Source organism: Castanea sativa, chromosome 1 (assembly GCF_040712315.1).
Source record: "Castanea sativa cultivar Marrone di Chiusa Pesio chromosome 1, ASM4071231v1".
Taxonomy (NCBI): domain Eukaryota; kingdom Viridiplantae; phylum Streptophyta; class Magnoliopsida; order Fagales; family Fagaceae; genus Castanea; species Castanea sativa.
In genome coordinates, this window is record NC_134013.1 from 66,699,273 (window position 1) to 66,721,395 (window position 22,123).

The window sequence follows — 22,123 nt, forward strand, 5'->3', positions numbered from 1 at the left end:
AAGCGATAAGACTCCCATTCATGGATAATTACACGACTTACTAGCACAATATAATTAGAATTAAATTAGAAAGATAATTACCGGGGGGGGGGGGGAGTTTAATGGGATATAAATATTTGGTAATGACAATGCAAATTGGTGTGTCTATACCGTAATAATAAATGGGTTTGTGAACAAGCTCAAGCACAATATTTCAAAATTTTAAATGAACAACCCTGAACTTTAAAATATTCAATTTGGCTTTGCTCATTTACAGTAAGAGAAATGCAATCGACTTTTTGAAAAAAGAAAAAAAAAAGATGATGGTAGTTAGGTTTTAACGACAAAAGAGATTGTAGGATATTTTGTTAACTTCTTCAATAACTTATTAAAATCTAGCAACCTTGTAATATCTAAGGAAGTACAAAGTCTAAACTAACCATTGATAATCAATGTATAGACATAAGAGGTTTCTCTGTAGATTTATGATTGCGATTATAAAGTGAATAACACAATTTGATAATTGAAGTGACCAAGACACTTGCCAATATGCTAAAAAGCAAGGAAGATAGGACCAAAATTCGTTTGTTGAAGAAAGCTCTAAAACTTCCAAACAAAAGAGAATAATGACATATGAGGGACATAAATTATATGAATAAGGGAAATGCATTGTGTCTTCCTTACTCAATCTCTAGATACTACTTACAATATAGGCTTCCACCAACTTTCCAAAAAAAAAAAAAAGGAGTAATGGGATACTAAGGGTTGTTTGGACTTGGTAAAAACCGAGTTATATAACTCAGTTTTTATCACCCCTAACTCAAAATATGTGGGACTCATAGAAGAACCTTTGTTTGGGAAGATTTTTAAGTGATGTTTTCATCACTCAAAACTCTAAAAAATTGAATTATAGATATGAAAACCGAAAACACATTTAAGATGTTTTCAAGTGATTGAAAACTGAGTTCAATGACAAACTTGTAAAAAAAAAAAAGTACTGAGACCCACTGGTCTTTGTCAAGTCAGAATTTACTTCTCTCTCACTGTCATTCTCCTCTTTTCTTTCTTTTTTTTTTCATCTCCACTTTTCTTTCTTTTTTCTCTCTTCTTTCCTAGTTCTTCGTTAACAGTTAACACCAAGAAGCAAGCAACTGAGCTCTACTTTCTTTCTTCCTCCTTTTTTTCCTTCCTTTTCGCCTTTCTCAGCACATAATATTTTTTCTTATTCTTTCTTTTTTAAGGATCCTTTTCTCAGTAGGTTTATGGGTTGTTTATGGTGGCGTTGGGTTTATGGGTTGTGATCGGTGTGTTTGTGGGTTGTTTATGGTGGCGTACTCCTCGGTGGTTGATGGGTTTTTGTGCGTTGCAGTAATCGTGGGTTTATGCATTTCATGGCAGTGAGCTATGCCTCGATTTCATTTGTGTTTGTCACATTTGTGCTCTCTCTCTCTCTCTCTTTCTCTCATTGTTTATTGTGATTCTTGTTTGATTTCATTTTATTTCGTTTGCTCTCTCTCTTGATTTCGTTTGTGATTTTGCTAGGCAAATATGGGAATTGTGTTTCTTGTTACCATTCTGACTCTGGCCAAGCACAATGTGTGGGCTCCACCACTTTATCAAAAATTGAGTTTAACTAGTGAGATATGCACTTGAGAACAAGGCTCAAACAAAAATCTGTTGGAGTTATGGAAAAAGTAGAGATAAAGAAATGAGATATCAAAATAGAGTTTGAGTGATGAGAACTAAGACATGAAAACTGAGAAATGAGTAAGTAAGAACCAAACAAGGCCTAAACATTCACAATCATTATTGCTCACTGGAGATATAACTATGAAATGAAGGAAATGAGAAGTAAGCATTGATTTAAGACCTAAAAATTGATATAGAGAGCTTATGACAAGATAGAGTGGTCCTTCATTTGTGAAAGTCATGGATAAATTTAAATTTAATATAGATTGGATGTCTATGGCAAAAGAATACATTTCAACTCTAGTGTTCTCTATTTGAGTCCCCTCATTGGTTTTGTAAGCAGGTTAGGGTCAAAGATGATCATATTATATTAACTAAAACTATGTATCTATAGCAATAATGGTCACAACAGGATAAGATTAACATTTTTACTTTTAACATATGAATAAATGTATGTTTATACATTTATTTCTTTGAAATTAAAACATTAATAGTTAAGGCTAGTTGCCAAGAGACTAGTAGCTTAGTAGCATAATTTAATTTTATTGATAAACAATAACTACATATTTACAAGATTTTGGTCCCGAGTACTATCAATAAAAGGAAAAGTGCAAGAATTTATTTTCCAATTATATTCTAAGATGAACGCTTAAAAAAAAAAAAAAACTAATCTATGCCCAATATTCCAACAACTAAGGTGGAAATTATAAAGTCAAAAATGCATGTGGAAAAAAGTTCTAAATCTTCCAAACAAAAGAAACGATTGTATATTGGGAACGATGAAGAACGTATAATCACAAGAATACTTTTGTAACTTTCCTATCTAATTGCTATAGGTTTTCAAGTAAGCTTCTATGTACAACATTTCGACTAGAAAAGGGACTAATGGAAATACAAACTCATCGCAACTATTATTACTTAGAAGGTAACTTGTGAAATGTGGAAAATGAAAGGCAAATATTGATTTATGACTTCAAAGATTGACATGGAAATCTTATGGCATGGAGTGTACCTTCATTTTGGAAGTCATGAATAGATTTTGATTTACTAAGGATTGGATAAAATGCATTTTAACTCTAACTTTCTCTATTTGACTTCCCTCGCTTGCTTTGTAAGCAAGTTAGAGTCAAACACTATATTTCAATATCAATTACAACTATGTTTTTACAACAACAACAACAACAATAATAATCACGACGTGAGAAGATTCATATTGGTTGTCTTAACATATGTATATACATATGTTTATATATTTATTTCTTATACACTTAAGTATTACTTGAGGCTAAAAATGCTAAAAACATATCCTAATTCTTAACTTTTGGTAGAATTTATTTTTTTGAACCACCTACTCTAGCAATTTTATTGGTAGTTTCAAATTAGAACTAATAACAACTAACCACTAATGATTTATTTTGAAAAATGTTATAAACGTAGAACTTCTCCAAGAGCATTAGCATTGGTGGTGCTAAAAAGCTATATTGCTATTTTAGCACCACCAAATAAAAAAAAAAGATTACATTGGTGGAGCCAAAGCCAAATATTTTGGCTCCACAACTACAATGCACAGCTACTTTTGGCTATGCACGATAGCTCAAAGGTAATATATATATATATATATATATATTAAATTCGATCTCTCTCTTTTTTATTTATTTTTTTTCTCTCTTTCTCTCTCCAGCTTCTCTCAATTCTTTTCAACTTCTCTTTTTTTCTCTGGTACTGCCCCTATCTCCCTCTCAATTGAACCAAGCCTTTTCTTGTGGTGTCACCTAGGTTCGTTGAGATCATCGTTGCCAGTGTGGTGTTGTGGTGGTAGGTCGATGTGGGTTTGTGGTGTGGGTCAGCTGGGTGGGTTTGTGGTGGCGGGCTAGTGTGAGTCAAGGATGGGTGGTTGGGTGGATTGGAGTGGTGAATTTAATGGTGGTGAGGGTTGTTGGATCAGTGACAACCATAGGTTTTTAAAGTAAGCTCCTACGTACAACATTTTGACTAAAAAAAGGACTAATGAAAATATAAATTCATCGCAACTATTATTATTTAGAAGGTAACTTGTGAAATGTGGAAAATGAAAGGAAAATATCGATTTATGACTTCAAAGATTGACATGGAAATCTTATGGCATGGAGTGTACCTAAATTTTGGAAGTCAGGAATAGATTTTGATTTACTAGGGATTGGATAGAATGCATTTTAACTCTTAACTTTCTCTATTTGATTTCCCTCACTTGCTTTGTAAGCAAGTTAGAGTCAAACACTATCTTTCGATATTAATTACAATTATGTTTTTACAACAACAACAATAATAATCACGACGTGAGAAGATTCATATTGGTTGTCTTAACATATGCATATACATATGTTCATATATATTTATTTCTTATGCACTTAAGTATTAATTGAGGCTAAAAAAGCTAAAAAATATCCTAATTCTTAACTTTCGGTAGAAATTTATTTTTTTGAACCACCTGCTCTAGCAATTTTATTGGTAGTTTCAAATTAGAACAAATAACAACTAACCACCAATGATTTATTCTGAAAAAATGTTATGGACGTAGCACTTCTCTAAGAGCATTAGTATTAGTGGTGCTAAAAAGCTATATTGCTATTTTAGCACCACCAAATACATTAAAAAAAAAAAAAAAAAGAGATTACATTGGTGGAGCCAAAGCCAAATATTTTGGCTCCACAAGTACAGTGCATAGCTACTTTTGGCTATGCATGATAGCTCAAAGGTGTGTGTATATATATATATATATATATATATATATTATACTTGATCTCTCTCTTATTTATTTTTTATTTTTTCTCTTTCTCTCTCTGGCTTCTTTCAATTCTTTTCAACTTCTCTTTTTTCTTCTGTACTGCCCCTATCTCCCTCTCAATTGAACCAAGTCCTTTCTTGTGGTGTCACCTAGGTTCATTGAGATCATCGTTGCTGGTTATGGGTTTGTGGTGTAGGTCAGCTGGATGGGTTTGTGGTGGTAGACTAGTGTGGGTCAAGTTTGTGTGGTTGGATGATTTAGAGTGGGGAGCTTTATGGCGGTGAGGGTTGCTGGATTAGTGACTACCATAGTTTTTCAAAACAAGCTCCTACATACAACATTTCAACTAAAAAAAGGGACTAATGGAAATATAAACTCATCGCAACTATTATTATTTAGAAGGTAACTTGTGAAATGTGGAAAATGAAAGGCAAATATCGATTTATGACTTCAAAGATTGACATGGAAATCTTATGGCATGGAGTGTACCTTAATTTTGGAAGTCAGGAATAGATTTTGATTTACTAAGGATTGGATAGAATGCATTTTAACTCTTAACTTTCTCTATTTGACTTCCCTCGCTTGCTTTGTAAGCAAATTAGAGTCAAACACTATCTTTCGATATCAATTACAATTGTGTTTTTACAACAACAACAATAATAATAATCACGACGTGAGAAGATTCATATTGGTTGTCTTAACATATGTATATACATATGTTTATATATTTATTTCTTATACACTAAAGTATTAATTGAGGCTAAAAATGCAAAAAAACATATCCTAATTCTTAACTTCTGTTAGAAATTTATTTTTTTAAGAACCAACTACACTAGCAATTTTATTGATAGTTTCAAATTAGAACTAATAACAACTAACCACCGATAATTTATTCTGAAAAATATTATTAACGTAACACTTCTCTAAGAGCATTAGTATTAGTGGTGCTAAAAAGCTATATTGCTATTTTAGCACCACCAAATATATTAAAAAAAAAAAAGAAAAAAAGATTACATTGGTGGAGCCAAAGCCAAATATTTTGGCTCCACAAGTACAGTGCATAGCTACTTTTGGCTATGCATGATAGCTCAAAGGTATATATATATATTATATTATATTTGATCTCTCTCTTATTTATATATATTTTTTCTCTTTCTCTCTCTGGCTTCTCTCAATTATTTTCAACTTCTCTTTTTTCTTCAGTATTGCCCCTATCTCCCTCTCAATTGAACCAAACCCTTTTCTTGTGGTGTCACCTAGGTTCATTGAGATCATTGTTGCTGGTTATGGGTTTGTGGTGTAGGTCAGCTGGATGGGTTTGTGGTGGTAGGCTAGTGTGGGTCAAGTTTGTGTGGTTGGATGATTTAGAGTGGGGAGCTTTATGGTGGTGAGGGTTGCTGGATTAGTGACTACCATAGTTTTTCAAAACAAGCTCCTACATACAACATTTCAACTAAAAAAAGGGACTAATGGAAATATAAACTCATCGCAACTATTATTATTTAGAAGGTAACTTGTGAAATGTGGAAAATGAAAGGCAAATATCGATTTATGACTTCAAAGATTGACATGGAAATCTTATGGCATGGAGTGTACCTTAATTTTGGAAGTCAGAAATAGATTTTGATTTACTAAGGATTGGATAGAATGCATTTTAACTCTTAACTTTCTCTATTTGACTTCCCTCGCTTGCTTTGTAAGCAAGTTAGAGTCAAACACTATCTTTCGATATCAATTACAATTATGTTTTTACAACAACAACAATAATAATAATCACGACATGAGAAGATTTGTGTTGGTTGTCTTAACATATGTATATACATATGTTTATATATTTATTTCTTATACACTAAAGTATTAATTGAGGCTAAAAATGCAAAAAAACATATCCTAATTCTTAACTTCTGTTAGAAATTTATTTTTTTAAGAACCAACTACACTAGCAATTTTATTGGTAGTTTTAAATTAGAACTAATACCAACTAACCACCGATGATTTATTCTGAAAAATATTATGAACGTAGCACTTCTCTAAGAGCATTAGTATTACTGGTGCTAAAAAACTATATTGCTATTTTTAGCACCACTAAATACAAAAAAAAAAAAAAAATTACATTGGTGGAGCCAAAGCTAAATATTTTGGCTCCACAACTATAGTGCACAGCTACTTTTGGCTGTGCACGGTAGCTCAAAGGAATATATATATATAAATATATATATATATATATATATATTACATTCGATCTCTCTCCGGCTTCTCTCAATTCTTTTCAACTTCTCTTTCTCTCCGGCGTTGCCCCTATCTCCCTCTCAACTGAACCAAGCCCTTTCTTGTGGTGTCACCTAGGTTCATTGAGATTGTTGTTGCCGGTGTGGGTTTGTGGTGGTGGGCCAGTGTGGGTCAAGTTTGTGTGGTTTGGTGGTTTGGATCGGTGGGTTTAATGGTGGTGTGGGTTGTTGCTAGATCAGTGACTGGGATTAGTGGATGGCAGGGTTGATTTTGCATTTGGGGGTGTGTTTATCAATCTGTATTTGGGTCTTTTTGTGGGTTTGGTGGTTGTGGTGGTGTTTTGGTGGCTATGGGTTTGGTGGTTTGGTGTTTGTTTTTTTTTTTTTTTTTTGTGGGTTTGGTGACGGTGGTGGTGATGGTGGTTGTGGTGGTGGTTTGGTAGCTGTGGTTGTCGTGGTTTTGGTGGTTGTGGCTGTGTTGGGTGGTGGTTTGTATTTTTTTTCCTTGCCTTGGTTTGTGGTTAAGGTTGTTGTTGGTGGAGTGGTGGTGGAGGTGGTTGTGGTTGGTTGAAAAGTTTTTCTGGTGAATATTTTTATTTTATTTTAATCAAATAGCTAAAAATATAGATTTTTTGATTTTTTTTTTTTTGAAATCAGATCTATTAATGTTGGATGTATTGTAAAGTGAGAAGGTAAAATAGATAAAGTAGTTTCTTGTGAAACTATATTACTAAATTTATAGCTTCATCGATGTGAGTGCTCTAACGAGTCCTTCTACTGCCTTTTAGTTTGTATGTTACCGATGCAAATCTTGACCATTAAAATATAATAGCTTGATTCATGTAACATATAATAGAAATCACCAATATGAGTTATTTTTCTTTGAAATATCACCATATTGTAAGCCTTGTTATGTTAGCTATAAAAAAGTGAGGGGGACATTTCATTTTTGATGAGTGACTAATTTGTATTTATAAAATCAATTTTTTTTTTAGTTAAAATTTGATGAAGTTTATTCCATTTTTTACTTTATTGTTGTTGTATCTTCACCTATGTCTGGAGATTGTACACTTCAACTATGGAGAGCCTAATACATAGGATGATAGTTGTGTCACAGTTGTGGAGGATTAGACTTTTGTATTAATTTAGTAGCCTTTTTAATATCTTAGACTTCTTGGATTAATTTGCTGATTTATAATTATTCTAAGCTTGTCACTCGTGGGATTTATTTTGTAGCTTTTCAATTTCTTGGACTTGTGATACTTATTTTTTGAATTTGTTGGATTTATTTTATTTTTATTTTTAGTAGGTGATTTTAGCTATGATTTATTGATTTATGATTAGTTGGTTATCTTAGTTAGGTGATTTATTGATTTTTAATCTTAGCTATGATTTATTGACTTATTGATTTATAATTAACAGGTGATTTATATTGGTTTATGATATTAGTTATGATTTATTGATTTATAGATTTATAACTAAGAGGTGATTTACATTGATTTATGATATTAGTTATGGTTTATTGATTTATGGATTTATAATTAACATGTAATTTATTGATTTATGATTAATAGCCTATGATTTGGATTGATTTGGCAATTGGGCTACGCTATCTAGGCTTGAATATGCACGTCATAGGGCTTGAATTTAGGCAAAAATGAATTTGAGCTTCAATTCAATTTTTTTTTGATTGGGCCACGATTTGGGCCATGAATTGAGCCCAAATTTGGTAGGGCTAAATGGGCCCACAGGGCCGGGCAGGACAGGTTTGGGCTTGCATAAAAAAACCCGTTTATTAAACTGGCAAGATCCGGGCCCGTGGGGCGGATCCAGGCATGAAAATACCGGGCCGTTGCCAGTCTGTTCAATTTTAGTGAATACGGGTTACCGATAAGGCCAGTTTGCATATATAACCCAAAACAAAACAAATTTTGATTTTCCCTCTCCCGTTCTCTCAAATCCCAGGGGCGACATCTCAAAAAAAATCATCTTCTCTCAATCCTCAGGTGTGTGACTTGCGCTCTTTCTAAGAAATTACTGCCGCTTCTTCTCTCTTGCTTGCTCTTTGTCCGTCAGTTGAGTTTACTCTCCAGTGAAGGTTAGGATCAAAACCAAACCCTAAATTTCACTCACTTTTTTTTTTTCCTTCTGAGAAACCCATTTGAATAAGTATTTTTGTTTTTATTTCAAATGGTCGTTGATTGCATATCTCTCTATTTGCGTTGCTCGTGGTTTGTTTTGTTTCCTCTTTTCTCTTTCATTAGTTTTATTTATTTCAAAGCAATTGATTTCATATCTCTATCTATAGAATATGGGTGTTGGGACCTTGTGAAAAAATCTGTAGCTATTACCATTCAATTTGCTTTTATTTTGGTGGGTTAATTTTGAAAACTATTCTTACTGGATAGAACTGAATACCTCGATAAAAAAAAAATCTACCCCATTTATCAGTTATTACTTATTACTAAGAACCTACTCTCCTAATCCAGGGGTGTAACTAGAGACAAATCCTTTTTGGATGGTTTTATTAAATAAGTTCAAAATTCTTTGCTTATTATGTTCTGTGTATTGCTTCTGTAAATATTGATTCCAAACACTTATAACATGTTCTTTTAAAAATAATTACTAAATTTAACAACTCAGCTTATCAGTATGAATAATTTTCTCTTTGTTTCCTTTTCGGTGTCATCTTGTGCTAGGATTGATTTCTCAGACCATTAAGTTAGAAATTATACACATAATTTAATTTTTCCAAATGATGAAGTCTAAATTTGTAATGTTATACTGACATAAAAGTGAACTACGGATATCACAAATGGATAAAATACATCGAGAAAGAGGATAGGATGGTATATATGACATCATTGACATGCATTGCAGTATTTAATGATGCCGATGTGGTTAAAATTTTCTTAACAAACTCTATTCACTTGGACCAACACTTAGTTGGGCTTAAAAAAAGGTCCAATGGCAGCAACATTTCTCCAAATTTTCAAAAAAAAAAAAACCCCATCTCCGTACAATTCCCATGCTGTGAATAGAAGACTTGACCCGACCCGACCCAAATCAAAGAAAAATAGAGCACCCTGATTTAAAGAAGCTCCAACCTGTTATTACCAAATCTGTAGTCTCCGTCGCAGCTATGTGTTTTTGTGTGTTGAACTACTTTTTGATATGATTTGGTTGTTGGGTTTAAGTTATTTATTACCACAACATTTGGTTTGCTGTGAAAAATTATGTAGAAAAGAGAGGTATTAGAATATTTTGGTTGGATGGTTGGAATTATTGAAATGAAATTTTTTACAAACATTGCATCAAGTAATAGCAACTGTGAGTTAATTATGTGACTTGAATACAATTAACATTGATAAAGAGAGGTGAATATATCTAATACTGTTCTAAAAGTGTGAAAAAACATTCCTATTTAGTGTTTATTTTTTCTAGATTGTCACCTTAAAATTAGCTACTTGGAGATTTGATTCTCACTTGAAAATGAAACTGTATTGTTGGGTGGCTACCCTCTAGGTTCAATATGTTGGGTCTTGTTGCTGCACGGCCAGATTCTTTGGTTTGCTTACCTCTTTCTTTAATAATGTTTTGTCATAAAATGATAGTTGTTTTGCTAATTAATCACTTCCTGAACTTCTGGCTGAATTGTGTTGCAAAATATAATATATCACTTTCTTTAGTATAAATGTGGTGATGTAGGTTATAAAAATTACACTAAATTGAAGCAAAACTTTGTTCTTGTGGAGAATGTCATAATTATATTGGTTATTCAACATACAATGTCATCACCAATGTTTTTATTTTTTTTAATGAAAAGTAGGATCTTACTGTCTTTGATCTGATACGAGTAATAGGACGTGTCAGTCTATTTGCTATTAGATTCTGAAAATAAGATTTGAACCATGAAATTGACATAATGGACAGATTTTGAAATGGAAAAACAAACTTCAGTATTGTGAATGCTGCTTGAATGGTGTCCTTTGGCTTTGTTTAGTCCTCAAAAACTCCAAAATTGAATTCCATTGCACGTTAAAAACTAATATAAAATCCACTGCTCCTTTATGTGTATGATGCAGTTTCAGAAACTCTAATCATCCAAAGTGGTTTTGGCTCTCCACTTATATGTTTGACAGAATTCCTTAGAGAACACAAAGTATAATACAGGGGAAGATAAAGAGAGGCCAACAAAGCACAGAATCTTCACATAACAATCTAGATGTCAATGGAGTCCTTGTCCATCCTTCCTCACATTACCATTACAAGGTATATTTCTATTCCTACTCGTCTTTCTTGTCGATCTCTTTATTTAAGCAACAAAAAGTTTCTCATTTGCTTTTGGTTTGGATGCAATGCAATCGAAGGTCCTTTGTAAGTGAAAAAACTAAAACTAGAACTAGAACTCCCTTTAAGTGGACACCACCTAAGTTCCTAGAACTGCCTAGAGGTCCCTCAGAAAGCAAATATTTGTTTAGAAGAAAGCTATGTTTAAGCAATGGAAATGGTGAAATCAGAAGAATTCCACATGTGCTTGGTGATAGAGATGGCGTGATCATTGTCGACCATGGTTCGCGGCGCAAGGAATCAAATCTCATGCTGAGTTGAGTAAGCTCTAAACTTAGTTCCTCGAAGTTTTGGTATTTTTGATTTTTCGAGTTTTTATTTTTATAGAGAGTTTGAATGTTTGGCTTAACTTATTTATCTTAGAAAAATGAAAGTGTGTTTAGCTTATTTTATCGTTGACGAGCTTATTGTTTTTCCTTTATATGAATTTTCAGATGACTTTGTGGCCATGTTTAGAGAGAAAACTGGGTACCCAATTGTAGAGCCTGCTCATATGGTAATTGTTGTTCTTGCTGATTTTAGCTGTTTGAACATTACGTAGTTACTCAACTCTGCCAGTGTTAGTTAAAGTTTAGTCACTTTTCATGAATGGATCCTGTCTGTGGGGATCCAAATCTGACCCCATAGTTTTGGGACTAAAACTATGTTGTTGTTTTTGTTGAACACTATGTTGTATGCATTCATTGATTCCTTTTATAATTGAGGTTTGTCATAAGTAAACTGAGGCTTCTCATGATTAATCTATTGAGGATCCATAGTTGACCCCCAAAAATTTTGGACTAAGAATTTGTTGTTGTTGTATAAGTAAACATTGGGTTCGCCTACAATTTCACTGTCATAAGCATTTCTCATTTGATAGCCAATTTGCTCTTTGTCAGCTAGATATAGACTCAGTCTGATTTAAATGGATTCTAAGTTAACCTTTTTATTTCTCTTCTGTTTGTATAATAACTCTTATCATCACAGAGCAGGTTGATCAGTACTGCCTTTATGATTTATGTTAGTTTTTAGTGCATCTAGCGCTACTGCTTGGTTTTCTTGCCTTTTTGGGCGGACATCATACTATGTTGCTTTTGTCATGGTTTTATTTCTGTGTGAATGGCTTCTCATTTATTCAAATATCTTTGATATGAGTAGGAGTTGGCAGAACCATCAATAAGAGATGCATTTGTTTCTTGCGTTCAACAAGGTGCAGATCGTGTGATTGTAAGCCCATTTTTTCTCTTCCCTGGACGACACTGGCATCAGGTACCTTAGCTTACTTTCCTCTGGTGCCTTGATTATAGATATACTACTGTACAGAATTGGTGACTAGATTTTTTTTTTTAATAAAAATGCGTTGTGTTACTTTACAGGATATTCCTTCCTTAGCTGCTGAAGCTGCAAAAGAACACCCTGATGTGTCTTATATCATTACTGCACCTCTTGGTCTGCATGATCTACTTGTGGTATAAAATTTTATCTTTTACCTTCTATTGGGCCAACATCCGAATGAATGTCTCTAAAGCTTTGCCAAAAGTTTAAATTATGCTTAGCTTTATGATTGGGCTATGTGCTCTAATTTTATCGTGTTTGCTAGTTTTTTAATCTTCACACCATTTATATTTTGCAAAATGTTCCTCATTATTGCTCTTTGTGGGGGTGGGGTGATTTGAACTCAAGTTCTCCCCATGGAGAGATCTGTGAAATGCCATTGAGCTACAAGTCTCTTGGCCACTCCAGCCACCTATGTACATTTAACATGCTTTTCCCTTTCTTCACAAGCAGTACCGTTACATAATACTCTTGATTTATTAAATTAAAACTAGAACCCTTTTGGGGCCAATCTGGAGTAACCGAGTAACCCCTGCTTTAAGATTTTACTAATATTTAGATGGAGAGGCATATGTATCCTTCTTAACTCTGATGGTCAAATATTGCAGGATGTTGTTAATGATAGGATCAAGCACTGTTTAAGCCATGTAGCAGGAGATGCTGATGAGTGTGCAGCTTGTGCTGGTACAAGCAAGTGCAGGCTTTATTAATTTAGAAATTTACATATTATGGAAATGTCTTACTGTAAGAGGCTATTTCACTGTGAAATCTGATGCAAGCATCGTGCAATTGAATATATATGGTTTACGCAATTGTGTTGTGGCCATGAATTTAAAGGATGCACTATAAGGTAAATGGAAGTTTTTATCAAGCCTTATATGCATGGATGTTGCCTGCTGTCAAAGGAAGACCAAAGACATGTTGCATCCAGTTTTTCCAATCTGCAGTTCCTCAAAAGTAATGTGATCTGATGTTTGTGCTGAGTTTGGTACACTCCGGTGAGACCAAATGGAAAGAAATGTTTCAATGTTGTTGTGATTCTTTTGTGAAGACATCTTAAACCACCATGGGAGAATTTGGTGGTGTTAGACATGAAATCTATTTGCTTAATTTTTTAGCTCAAATGAAAGTTGTGTTAGTGGTGCTGATCTGGATGGAACTCATGTAGACAAGTCTTGTTAATTTTATTTATTATTTAATGTGCAATGACACTACATAGAAGCTGTTATTGAAGTAATGTCACCATAATGATAGATCTAAAAATATTCAATTTTATTTTAAAATAAATGTAAGCTGTAATCAGCGCCTTATGTGAATCTCAATTAAGTCACTGTACATCTTGTGTTGAAACCCTATGTAGTTGTTACATTATCTATGATTGACATCTAAAGGCTTCTTCTGGGGATTATATAATCAAATATCATGTTCCTAGCTTTGCACATTCTAGTCTCTGCTCAACATGTTTGAGCTGAAAATTTCTATCATCCAATTCCAAATTCTTGACAACCTCTCCTCCTTTAATTTCCTGCTGGCATTAGCTCGAGCCTCAGCCTGAGCTGGGGTTTCTTCTTCTCTTGTTGCTCGAGCTGCAAGTTTGAGCCCAATTAGTTCAAAACATGGTAAACTCAAAAGATAATAAAGCAATTGTATTGTTTACTTTTGCAATGAATTGTAATGCATCCAATGAGACAGGTATTGTGGTAAAGTTATTATGATTACTTTGATGGTGTTCCATGGCATCCTGCTGTTTCAGCTGCTTGGTGAAGGACTTAGCTGCCATGAAAACATTTGCAGGTCTTTCCCAGCCTCCTCCATATATGCCATACCCTTCCTTTGGCTGGGGCTGAATCAGGAACTCAAGTGCTGGCAATTCCTCCCTATCCACCCAATGGATGCAGTTCACAGGGCATGATTCAACTGAAACCTGTAAGTTTCCGAGTCACCTGTTAGTTGTCTACTCAATGTAATGGGTTTAACCCACAGAATTTAGATCATGATATAAAAGGTTCTTTACCTCAATCTTTTGTTCATCATCTCCATATTGAACTTTGACTCTTGCACATGCAAGTGCTTCATCCATTACGAATGTGTTACATGCATGTTGCGCACATTGTCCACACCCTGTCAAAAATCCAATTGCACAGGTAGAATAATGGCTTGCTGTATACTGCCTAACTATGCCTTATAATACCTTATCACTAGTTGCCTATCAAAACTTCTGTGGTGAAGAGAAACGTAGAAAAAAAATTCTTGATTGGATAGTAATAATAGAAAAAAAAAAGAAGCAGAATTTTGTGTAGGGAAATGACCTATGCATGCATTCTCATCCACAAAGAGAGCTTGGGGTCTCAAGGGCCCTTTCCATGCGCTATAAGCTAAGCCGGAGTAGGTTGTTGTCCCATTTCGTACTCTCATATGACCAATGGAAGCATCATACTGCCTCCTCAGATCCTCTTTCATCAGCACCTTATAGGCCTCATTCAGCATTAGAGTATACTCATGACCCTATTTGAAGATATGGGTTTGAAAGCAGATTATTAATTCTTTCAACAAAAATTGGGAATTTGCCACTATGGTTCTATGATCTATTTAGAGTCTAGACTAGAGAATGAGAAATTTTTTTTGAAATAAACTGACCTCTTGGCCTGCAATATCTGGGTGATACTTCTTTTGCAACTTCCTGTAAGCTTCTTTGATTTCTTGTGCATTTGATTTAACAGAAATTCCAAGCAAATCATAGTAATTCTTCTCTGCTCTTACTCTCCCTTCTGCCCTTTTGTTATAACATCTGATTACAGTGCTTTTCTGTCTCCATCTTTCAAAACCATTAAATAGGAAGTGTTACTGACACCTTATAAAGAGCCCAAGAGAGAGATGGGAACCAAATTAAAATCAATTGTTTCTTTTCTTTTTCTTTTTATATTTTTGGAGGTGGGGTTTGTTCATTTGTTCAATATCAACATGCCATAATTTGTTCAATATCAACATGCCAATAGAAAAATTTCCAAGTTTTGTCTAAGAAAAGCTTCTTATTCCACAACCAAAACACTCTTCACCATAACATAAACTCCAATTTGTGAGATACTTTAACACTTACCAAAGGGTTCTATAAAATTAGTATTACACATAAGGATTTCATTATATATAATAGATTACCTTGGCATGGACTTGCTTGTATCAAAATGGCCTTGCACTTTGGAAGCTATTGGCACTGAAATCTGGCAAATTGAACCTACAGAGACTGACATATTTCTTGATGATTTTTTTGGGTTCTGTGAGTTGCCAAAAGTTTTTAGTCCTCGGAAGCTACATTCAGCCTAATTTGAACCTCTTCATAGATATTTTTCCATGCATTTTGGAAATTGAAGATATTTTCTTGACGTCTTTTTCCTCTTTTTGATCGAATGAGCAATTAGATCTTCCCATATCAGCAGACAAAAGGTCCGGGACCCACTTTAAGAATCCGTGCCACTTCAACGACGCCGTTTGAAGAAATAGCAAAATCACTGCGTAGCTTTTGGATAATGGATAATTCTTAAGACAGGCTAGTTGGATAATGGATAATCCTAACTGACTGCGTAGCTTTTAGAGGTGTGATTGGATAATACTTATTTTGCTAAAAACTAAAAACTGAAAATATTGTAGCAAAATAATTTTTAAATATATAAATAGTGCTGTGGAACCCATTTTTAATGAAAGTTTTGCTGAAAAAAGAAGTTTGTGGGTCCTATAAACAGTGTACGGAACTCACTGAAAAGCTGAAACACGCTTCTAAAAAAAGAAGAAGGCCAAAACGCTGGCTTTTTCATCAGTATCCAAACGGGTACTAAATCTAGCTTTTTCATCAGTATCCAAACGGGTACTAAATCTACCACCATATATTAAAACAATATTATTTGATTTTTACATTTTTTTTTTCAATCTAAAGGGGAACATGCTTTATACTTTATTATATACTTGTTTTAAAAGGAACTAAGGAAGTTCTATGCTTGACCATAGAACTAAGGAAGTTCTATGGTATTACAATGGTTGAAGGCTCATTATTTATGTGGCGAAGTTATTTTTGGCCCTTCACATAGCCATAGGAAGTTAGTTGGTTTGCAGAAAAGTTATTATTATTATTTTTTTATTAAATAATTAGTCTCTCAACTTTGTTAAACTAATCTACTCTTTGTTCATGAGATGACTTAAAAACCCCCCATGAATCCATAGCATAATGGACGGATTCTAGAACATCTGAATTTATGGCATGTCTTTCAAGTTCATTGAACCTATCACCTGAACTATCCCAGAAGAAACAAAAATTAGTTTTTTGGTAGAACATATTTGATCTTGATCCATTAGTTTTGATTGAGTAGGTTCCTATAATTAGAAACAAATATAGATAGCTACGATGACATTGTTAACTCATCTGAATTTATGGCACGTTTTTCAAGTTCATTGAACCTATCACATGAACTATCCCAGAAAAAACAAAAATTAGTTTTTTGGTAGAACATATTGGATCTTTGATCCATCAGTTTTGATTGAGTAGGTTCCTATAATTAGAAACAAATATAGATAGCTACGATGACATTGTTAACTCATCATAAAAATATTGATGAACAAAAACAACTCCACCCACTTGCCTTTATTCTTATTTGGTCTATCTCTCCTATTTGATAAAATATGGTTCTATCTTTGTTTTTTTTTTCTTCTTCTTTTTATTTTTTATTTTTTACACATACATATATATATATATATATATATTTTTTTTTTTTTAATTATCCTATTTTTTCTCTCTCCTAAAATAAGTTAAATAATTTTAAAAAAATAAAATTATGAATTTTAAGATTTTAAACTTATTAATATATAATATCTAATTATTTTCTATTTTTCTATTATACATCTAAAAAGGTTATATAAATTAAAATAAAAAAAAGCATCTCATTAGACATTTCAGTACAATTTTTTAAATAATTTTTCCCTTGGAAATATTATTTTAATAATAATTATTATTTATATTGATATTATTTTGAATATTTGGGGACTTAATTAATTAGTTTTTTTTTTATAAAATAAATCATGTTTTCAAATCATGTTTTTCACATTTAAAATTGTATTTGCAAAACATTTGGCTTTAACACTTGAAAAAAGGGATTAAATATTGCTTACATCATCTAAATTTAGACTTGATTTTAAATTGATAATTTATTTATGAAGACTTATAATTCACACCCTTAATTAAGCTCACATTAATCATATTATCAAGCGTATTTGGTTTGGAAGAATGGTCCAAACTCCAAACTCCCAATTAATTAAATGTTTAGTAAGGTATGAATTCATTTTTCAAGCCTATATCAAATTTACTGCTAAGCCATAAACAATTTTAGGTTTAACTTTTTTTATTTTTTATTTATTTTTATCGAGTTCACTTATTCACAAGTTTGTTTACGAACAATATTTTTAATTTTTTTTTTGCTTTGGTTCAACTTTTTTTTGATAAACAAACTTAAAACTAAAACTAAAACTTAACTTGTTAAAAAACAAACAAAAAGAGTTTCTTATTCATTTAAATATGAGTTGTTTATAAACAACTTGATTCATCTACAACTCTATTAACATCATTGTAATGTTAAGCATTTGAAAGTTGGTCGAACAATTTAAAAGCAGGTCCCAAAGTCTCAAAACTTAGAAGTTTCAGAGCAGCCAATGGAGAAGTTGTGGGTTCAATGAGGTTTTCTGAAAGAAAGGTAGCTAACTCCTGCTTGGCTAGGGACAAGTGTTCTGGATTCATACCTCTATGGCTAGCTTTTGTGGGGTTAACATCTCCACTTAATGTGGATCCTCTGTGATTATCACAGAGGATCCACAGTAAGTGGCAACTGTTAATTACAGAGCATACTAATCAGGACAATAATCCAAGTGTACTAATCAAAGGAGAGAGAAACTGATTCTGAGGCTTTACCAGTTTTTGGAAAAGATTGTATGTATATGGATGTTGAGTGCAGGGTAGGCAACATAAAACTGCTAGTTTACAGTGAAAGGTTGTATTTGGAAAAGATGGCTCTGATACCACATATAGGGAGAAGTGGACGAAGAAGTAAGTGAAAGGAGACGAAACCAAATGTAAAAGACTAAAGGACGAAGGAGACTAAAATACAAAGAACAACAAAACTCCAAAACTAAATTATTTCATGAACTTAGGAAGCTACGGGAGAAGAAATGGAAAGGATGAAATGTGGATAAAGACGAGACAACTACAAGACGAACATAGGAGGGTGTAAGAAGATCATGGAAGCTTATTAATGACATATATTGCTAAAATACTATAGAAAATAACTGCAGAATATGGGATAGAACACAGAACAAGATACAACAAACTGATAGATAGTATTATGTTGAACAAGTTTTTTACAGGACTGGAAGACATAGACTGTAAAATATTACACAAGCTAGCTGACTCTCTAATTTTTCTTACTCTTATTCACTCTCTCTTTTCTGTTCTCGCTTCACTCTGCTAAACTAATGATACAAAGGGCCTTTTTATAGGCAAACATCTTCATTCTTTTTTAAGGGAAGGGTTATGAAAAAGGCTGGGTTTTTCCATAGTGGGTTTGTGTTTTTGAGAAGGAATTCTGAGTGGGTGGCTGCACAGCATTCATTGATGATGTGGGCTTTCAAGGAATCAAAGGGGTTTAGTGAAAACAAATGTGGTACCTGGGTCCATGTGAGAAGGTGTTGTTTATGCAAGAGGCCTTTTGAAGACCATCTGAGGCTATGTATCTGGTGAAGGAGGTCAAATCCTATAAGGAGGTCTCTGCCTGTGAGAGGGGATCCGAGGACTTGGTGTTTAATGGTAAGGGTTGGAAATATTCTAATGTGAACGTGTTTACTTTTCTGGGTGATAAAAAATGTTTCTCCATTGGCTGCTCTGAACATCTGATGATGAGGTAACCAAAAATCTTCTAGTAAAATCTTAGGGTGAAGGATTGTTGCTGCTGCTCCTGTATCAAACAAGGCTATCACTGGGATGGGTCTGGAATATGTATCAAGGAGGATGTGAACTTGGGCTATTGGTGTGGGACCAATTATTGGGGCTATAAGAGGCTGAGATGTGTATATGGTTTGGATTTCTGGATCTGAATCATCTGTAATGCTTGAATCTGGTTCGTCTTCTGAGGATGAATAGGCTACGACTGCCAAGGCTTGGGGAGAATAATCATCATCAAGTGAAAAGAGGGATTCCACATCTGAAAATGGGGTATCATCTGCATGAATCTGGGCGTGCTCCAAAAGCTTTGCTGCTTTTGCTTTCTTTGGACAATTTTTTGCAAAATGACTAGGCTTTCTGCATACAAAACAGACTTTTGAATTTTTTCCTTTGAATTGCTTTCTTCTGAGAAACTTCCATTTCTTTTTTCTGAAAAACTTCTTCTTTGGATGAGAATACTTCTTCTTCCAAGAATACTTTTTGTTATGATCTCTTCTCTTGGTTGGACAAGAACAATTCTTATCATAACACTTAATCTGCAAATCTTTTCTTTTGCAATTGTCTTTGAGCTTGCTATGGATCTTGTCAATCTCCGAAAGAAACTTTCTTTGATTGCATAGTTTTTCCAAAGCAATAAGGACATGCTGATAGATTTCTCCAAGAGAGGCTTGCTGCAAGGTGATTTTTTGAAGATTCATCATGCGAAGAGTTTCATCACCAAGTGGTTCTGGAAAAGAATTCAAGAAAGTGTGCTTGGAATTGACATCATCCATGCCATTAAAGGCATAATATCTGCTTGACATTCTGTCAAAGTGTTTCTCCAAATCTTTTCTTTCAAAAGAACTGACATTTCATCAATAGGAACTCATCTCTGGCTACTTCGGTGTAATGGGCTAATGAACCAAGAAATTCATTATGGAGGATCGTGAAAAAATCCTCGAGTGTGTTACTGCGAACTGCTTGTCTTTGCTGTATTCTCCAAGGTTAATCCACCATTGTCTCAGTCTACCTGTGAGTCTTGCTACAAATTTGGCAATTATCTGGGCAACTGTATTGTTTGGGGCTTGAAGTTCAGCTGTACACCATGAATACATGTTGAAAATTTCATCATGCCATTTGGAAGGAGGACTGTTATCAAGGGTGAACAGGTGTTTTGAATATGTGGTTGATGAGTAGGTTAATCTTGTATGGTGATCAGGGATGACAGGTGGTGTAGGAAATATTGGTGGTGGTGGAGGTGGAGGTTGTTTAGGACGAAGGACATCATCTTCTTCTTCTACTTTTGGCTCAGTCATGAAGACTTCATCTAAGTCAAGATCAGACAAGTCTAGATCTGCTTCATCAATAACTGGAAGAACAAAGGGTTCTGTTGGTTCTTGAAGAGTTAAAGTTCTGAGGAATGATGATATCGGGTTTGGAGGGTCAGTGTTTATGTCTAACAGGTTCATATCTAGGGGTCTGGAGGAAGCACCAATGGTTGGATCTGGGGGTTGGTATAATGGTTCTTTGTCTTTTTTTATAGGAGGAGGTTCATTTTGTGGTTTGGTTGGAGGTTCAAGTCTGGGTTCTAGTTGAGGTAGTAGTGTTGGGTTTGGTATGTTGGGAAAGAGTCCACATGGTTTAAAAGGGTTTTGAGCTAGATGTGTCATGTTTAATGGTTGGAGGTTTTGGTATGGGGAAACTGGGGAAAATGGTGAGGGTACTGGTATGGACAGATCTTTATACAGTGATTGACGAGGTTGATATGGCATGTAAACTTGCATTGGAAGAGCTTGAGTAGCTGCTTTCTGTGAGTTCTCCAAAGACTGGAGTTGCATCAACAACTGCTTTTTTTCTTTTTCTTTTTGGCCAATGAGGGGAAAGGATATAGACAAATCCTTTATTGTAGAAACAATTGTCTCCAATTCTTGTTCAATTGACATTATCTTCTTCTTCAAATCTTCAATGAGGGAATTTGAGGATGAAAAGGTATTGGATACCACTTCGGTCAACTTTTGTTGGTTGTCAAGAATTTTTGAAAGGACTTGATTCTGCTACGGCATTTTGCCTTTTTGCCCGATTAAGGGTACTTCGGGATGAGACTGTTTTTTACTTCCCTCTGACTTGGTTCCAACAGGGTTTTTTATCTTCCAAACATGTTTTAGATTGGCTTGTGGGTGGTCAAAACTTTCTAAGGGAGGTAAATTTTGTGAGTATGAGGGTGATGCATGGTCAAACATATAACAAGGTAAGGGTTTTTGTGTGTGGGTTTGGTAAGGAGGTTTAGGATGACATTTTTGTATTTGGGGAAGGACTTTACGGTAATATGGGATTAAAGGTGGTTTTCGATTTTGTTGGTTTTGATCATGACTTTCTTTGCATGGGGAAAAGGATGGAATTTTTTGTTTTGGATGCGGGGTAAGGACATTGTAATCAAACCTTCCTGAGGGTTCTCCAAGGAGGTCAACTTCTGGGTCTCCTGCTTCATATCTTTCTTTGAGAATCTGTTGGGAAGACTTCTTCTTTCTTCTTTTCTTATCTTCTTCGAATATTTCTTCTTCTCTGCATTCTTCACAATCACAAACATCCCACCATATATGGCCTGTGGGTGATTTTCCTTCATAGACAGGTTTTCCATTTTCTTGAAATGCTTTGATGCGAAGACCATCAAGACCTTCATAAGCATGATGGAGCATAGTACATTGGAAAGACTGTCACTTCTTCTTTTTCTGGTGTGGTTGTTATAAATCTGACTTCAACTTCACCATTTTGGTTTTTGATGAAAAAAGGAGTGTGGGACTGGATTGGCTGAGATACCTGATGGAGAATCTCATACTTTGTAAGCCA

General features: G+C 34.1%; 2 protein-coding genes across 3 annotated transcripts; one reads left to right on the forward strand and one right to left on the reverse strand.

Moving 5' to 3' along the window:
- The first annotated feature begins 8,637 nt into the window (after positions 1-8,637).
- LOC142639086 (sirohydrochlorin ferrochelatase, chloroplastic) lies at positions 8,638-13,659 on the forward strand. 2 transcript variants are annotated; one of them, XM_075813189.1, is made up of 7 exons: positions 8,638-8,758; positions 10,746-10,932; positions 11,031-11,266; positions 11,445-11,506; positions 12,148-12,258; positions 12,366-12,458; positions 12,933-13,659. In XM_075813189.1, exons 2-7 carry the CDS (start codon positions 10,886-10,888, stop codon positions 13,032-13,034), a joined length of 651 nt encoding a protein of 216 aa, XP_075669304.1. In that variant the 5' UTR covers positions 8,638-8,758; positions 10,746-10,885; the 3' UTR covers positions 13,035-13,659. The 2 variants fall into 2 exon arrangements, with proteins under 2 accessions (XP_075669304.1, XP_075669311.1); XM_075813196.1 differs by having other exon boundaries at positions 8,644-8,758; positions 10,803-10,932.
- Positions 13,578-15,690, reverse strand: LOC142639078 (chaperone protein dnaJ C76, chloroplastic-like). The gene is made up of 6 exons (XM_075813177.1): positions 15,481-15,690; positions 14,962-15,139; positions 14,634-14,829; positions 14,339-14,445; positions 14,044-14,248; positions 13,578-13,910 (listed from the first exon to the last, which is right to left on the reverse strand). Exons 1-6 carry the CDS (start codon positions 15,570-15,572, stop codon positions 13,768-13,770), a joined length of 921 nt encoding a protein of 306 aa, XP_075669292.1. The 5' UTR covers positions 15,573-15,690; the 3' UTR covers positions 13,578-13,767.
- Positions 15,691-22,123: the final 6,433 nt, after the last annotated feature.

Coding starts and splice junctions, on each gene's coding strand:
- LOC142639078 (XM_075813177.1), bottom strand. CDS start 15,572: ATGTCAGTCTCTGTAGGTTCAATTTGCCAGATTTCAGTGCCAATAGCT. Junction 14,249..14,338: donor ATGATGAACAAAAGATTGAG/GTAAAGAACCTT, acceptor GGAAACTTACAG/GTTTCAGTTGAATCATGCCC. Junction 13,911..14,043: donor TGCCATGGAACACCATCAAA/GTAATCATAATA, acceptor TCAAACTTGCAG/CTCGAGCAACAAGAGAAGAA.
- LOC142639086 (XM_075813189.1), top strand. CDS start 10,886: ATGTCAATGGAGTCCTTGTCCATCCTTCCTCACATTACCATTACAAG. Junction 10,933..11,030: donor CCTCACATTACCATTACAAG/GTATATTTCTAT, acceptor ATGCAATCGAAG/GTCCTTTGTAAGTGAAAAAA. Junction 11,267..11,444: donor GGAATCAAATCTCATGCTGA/GTTGAGTAAGCT, acceptor ATGAATTTTCAG/ATGACTTTGTGGCCATGTTT.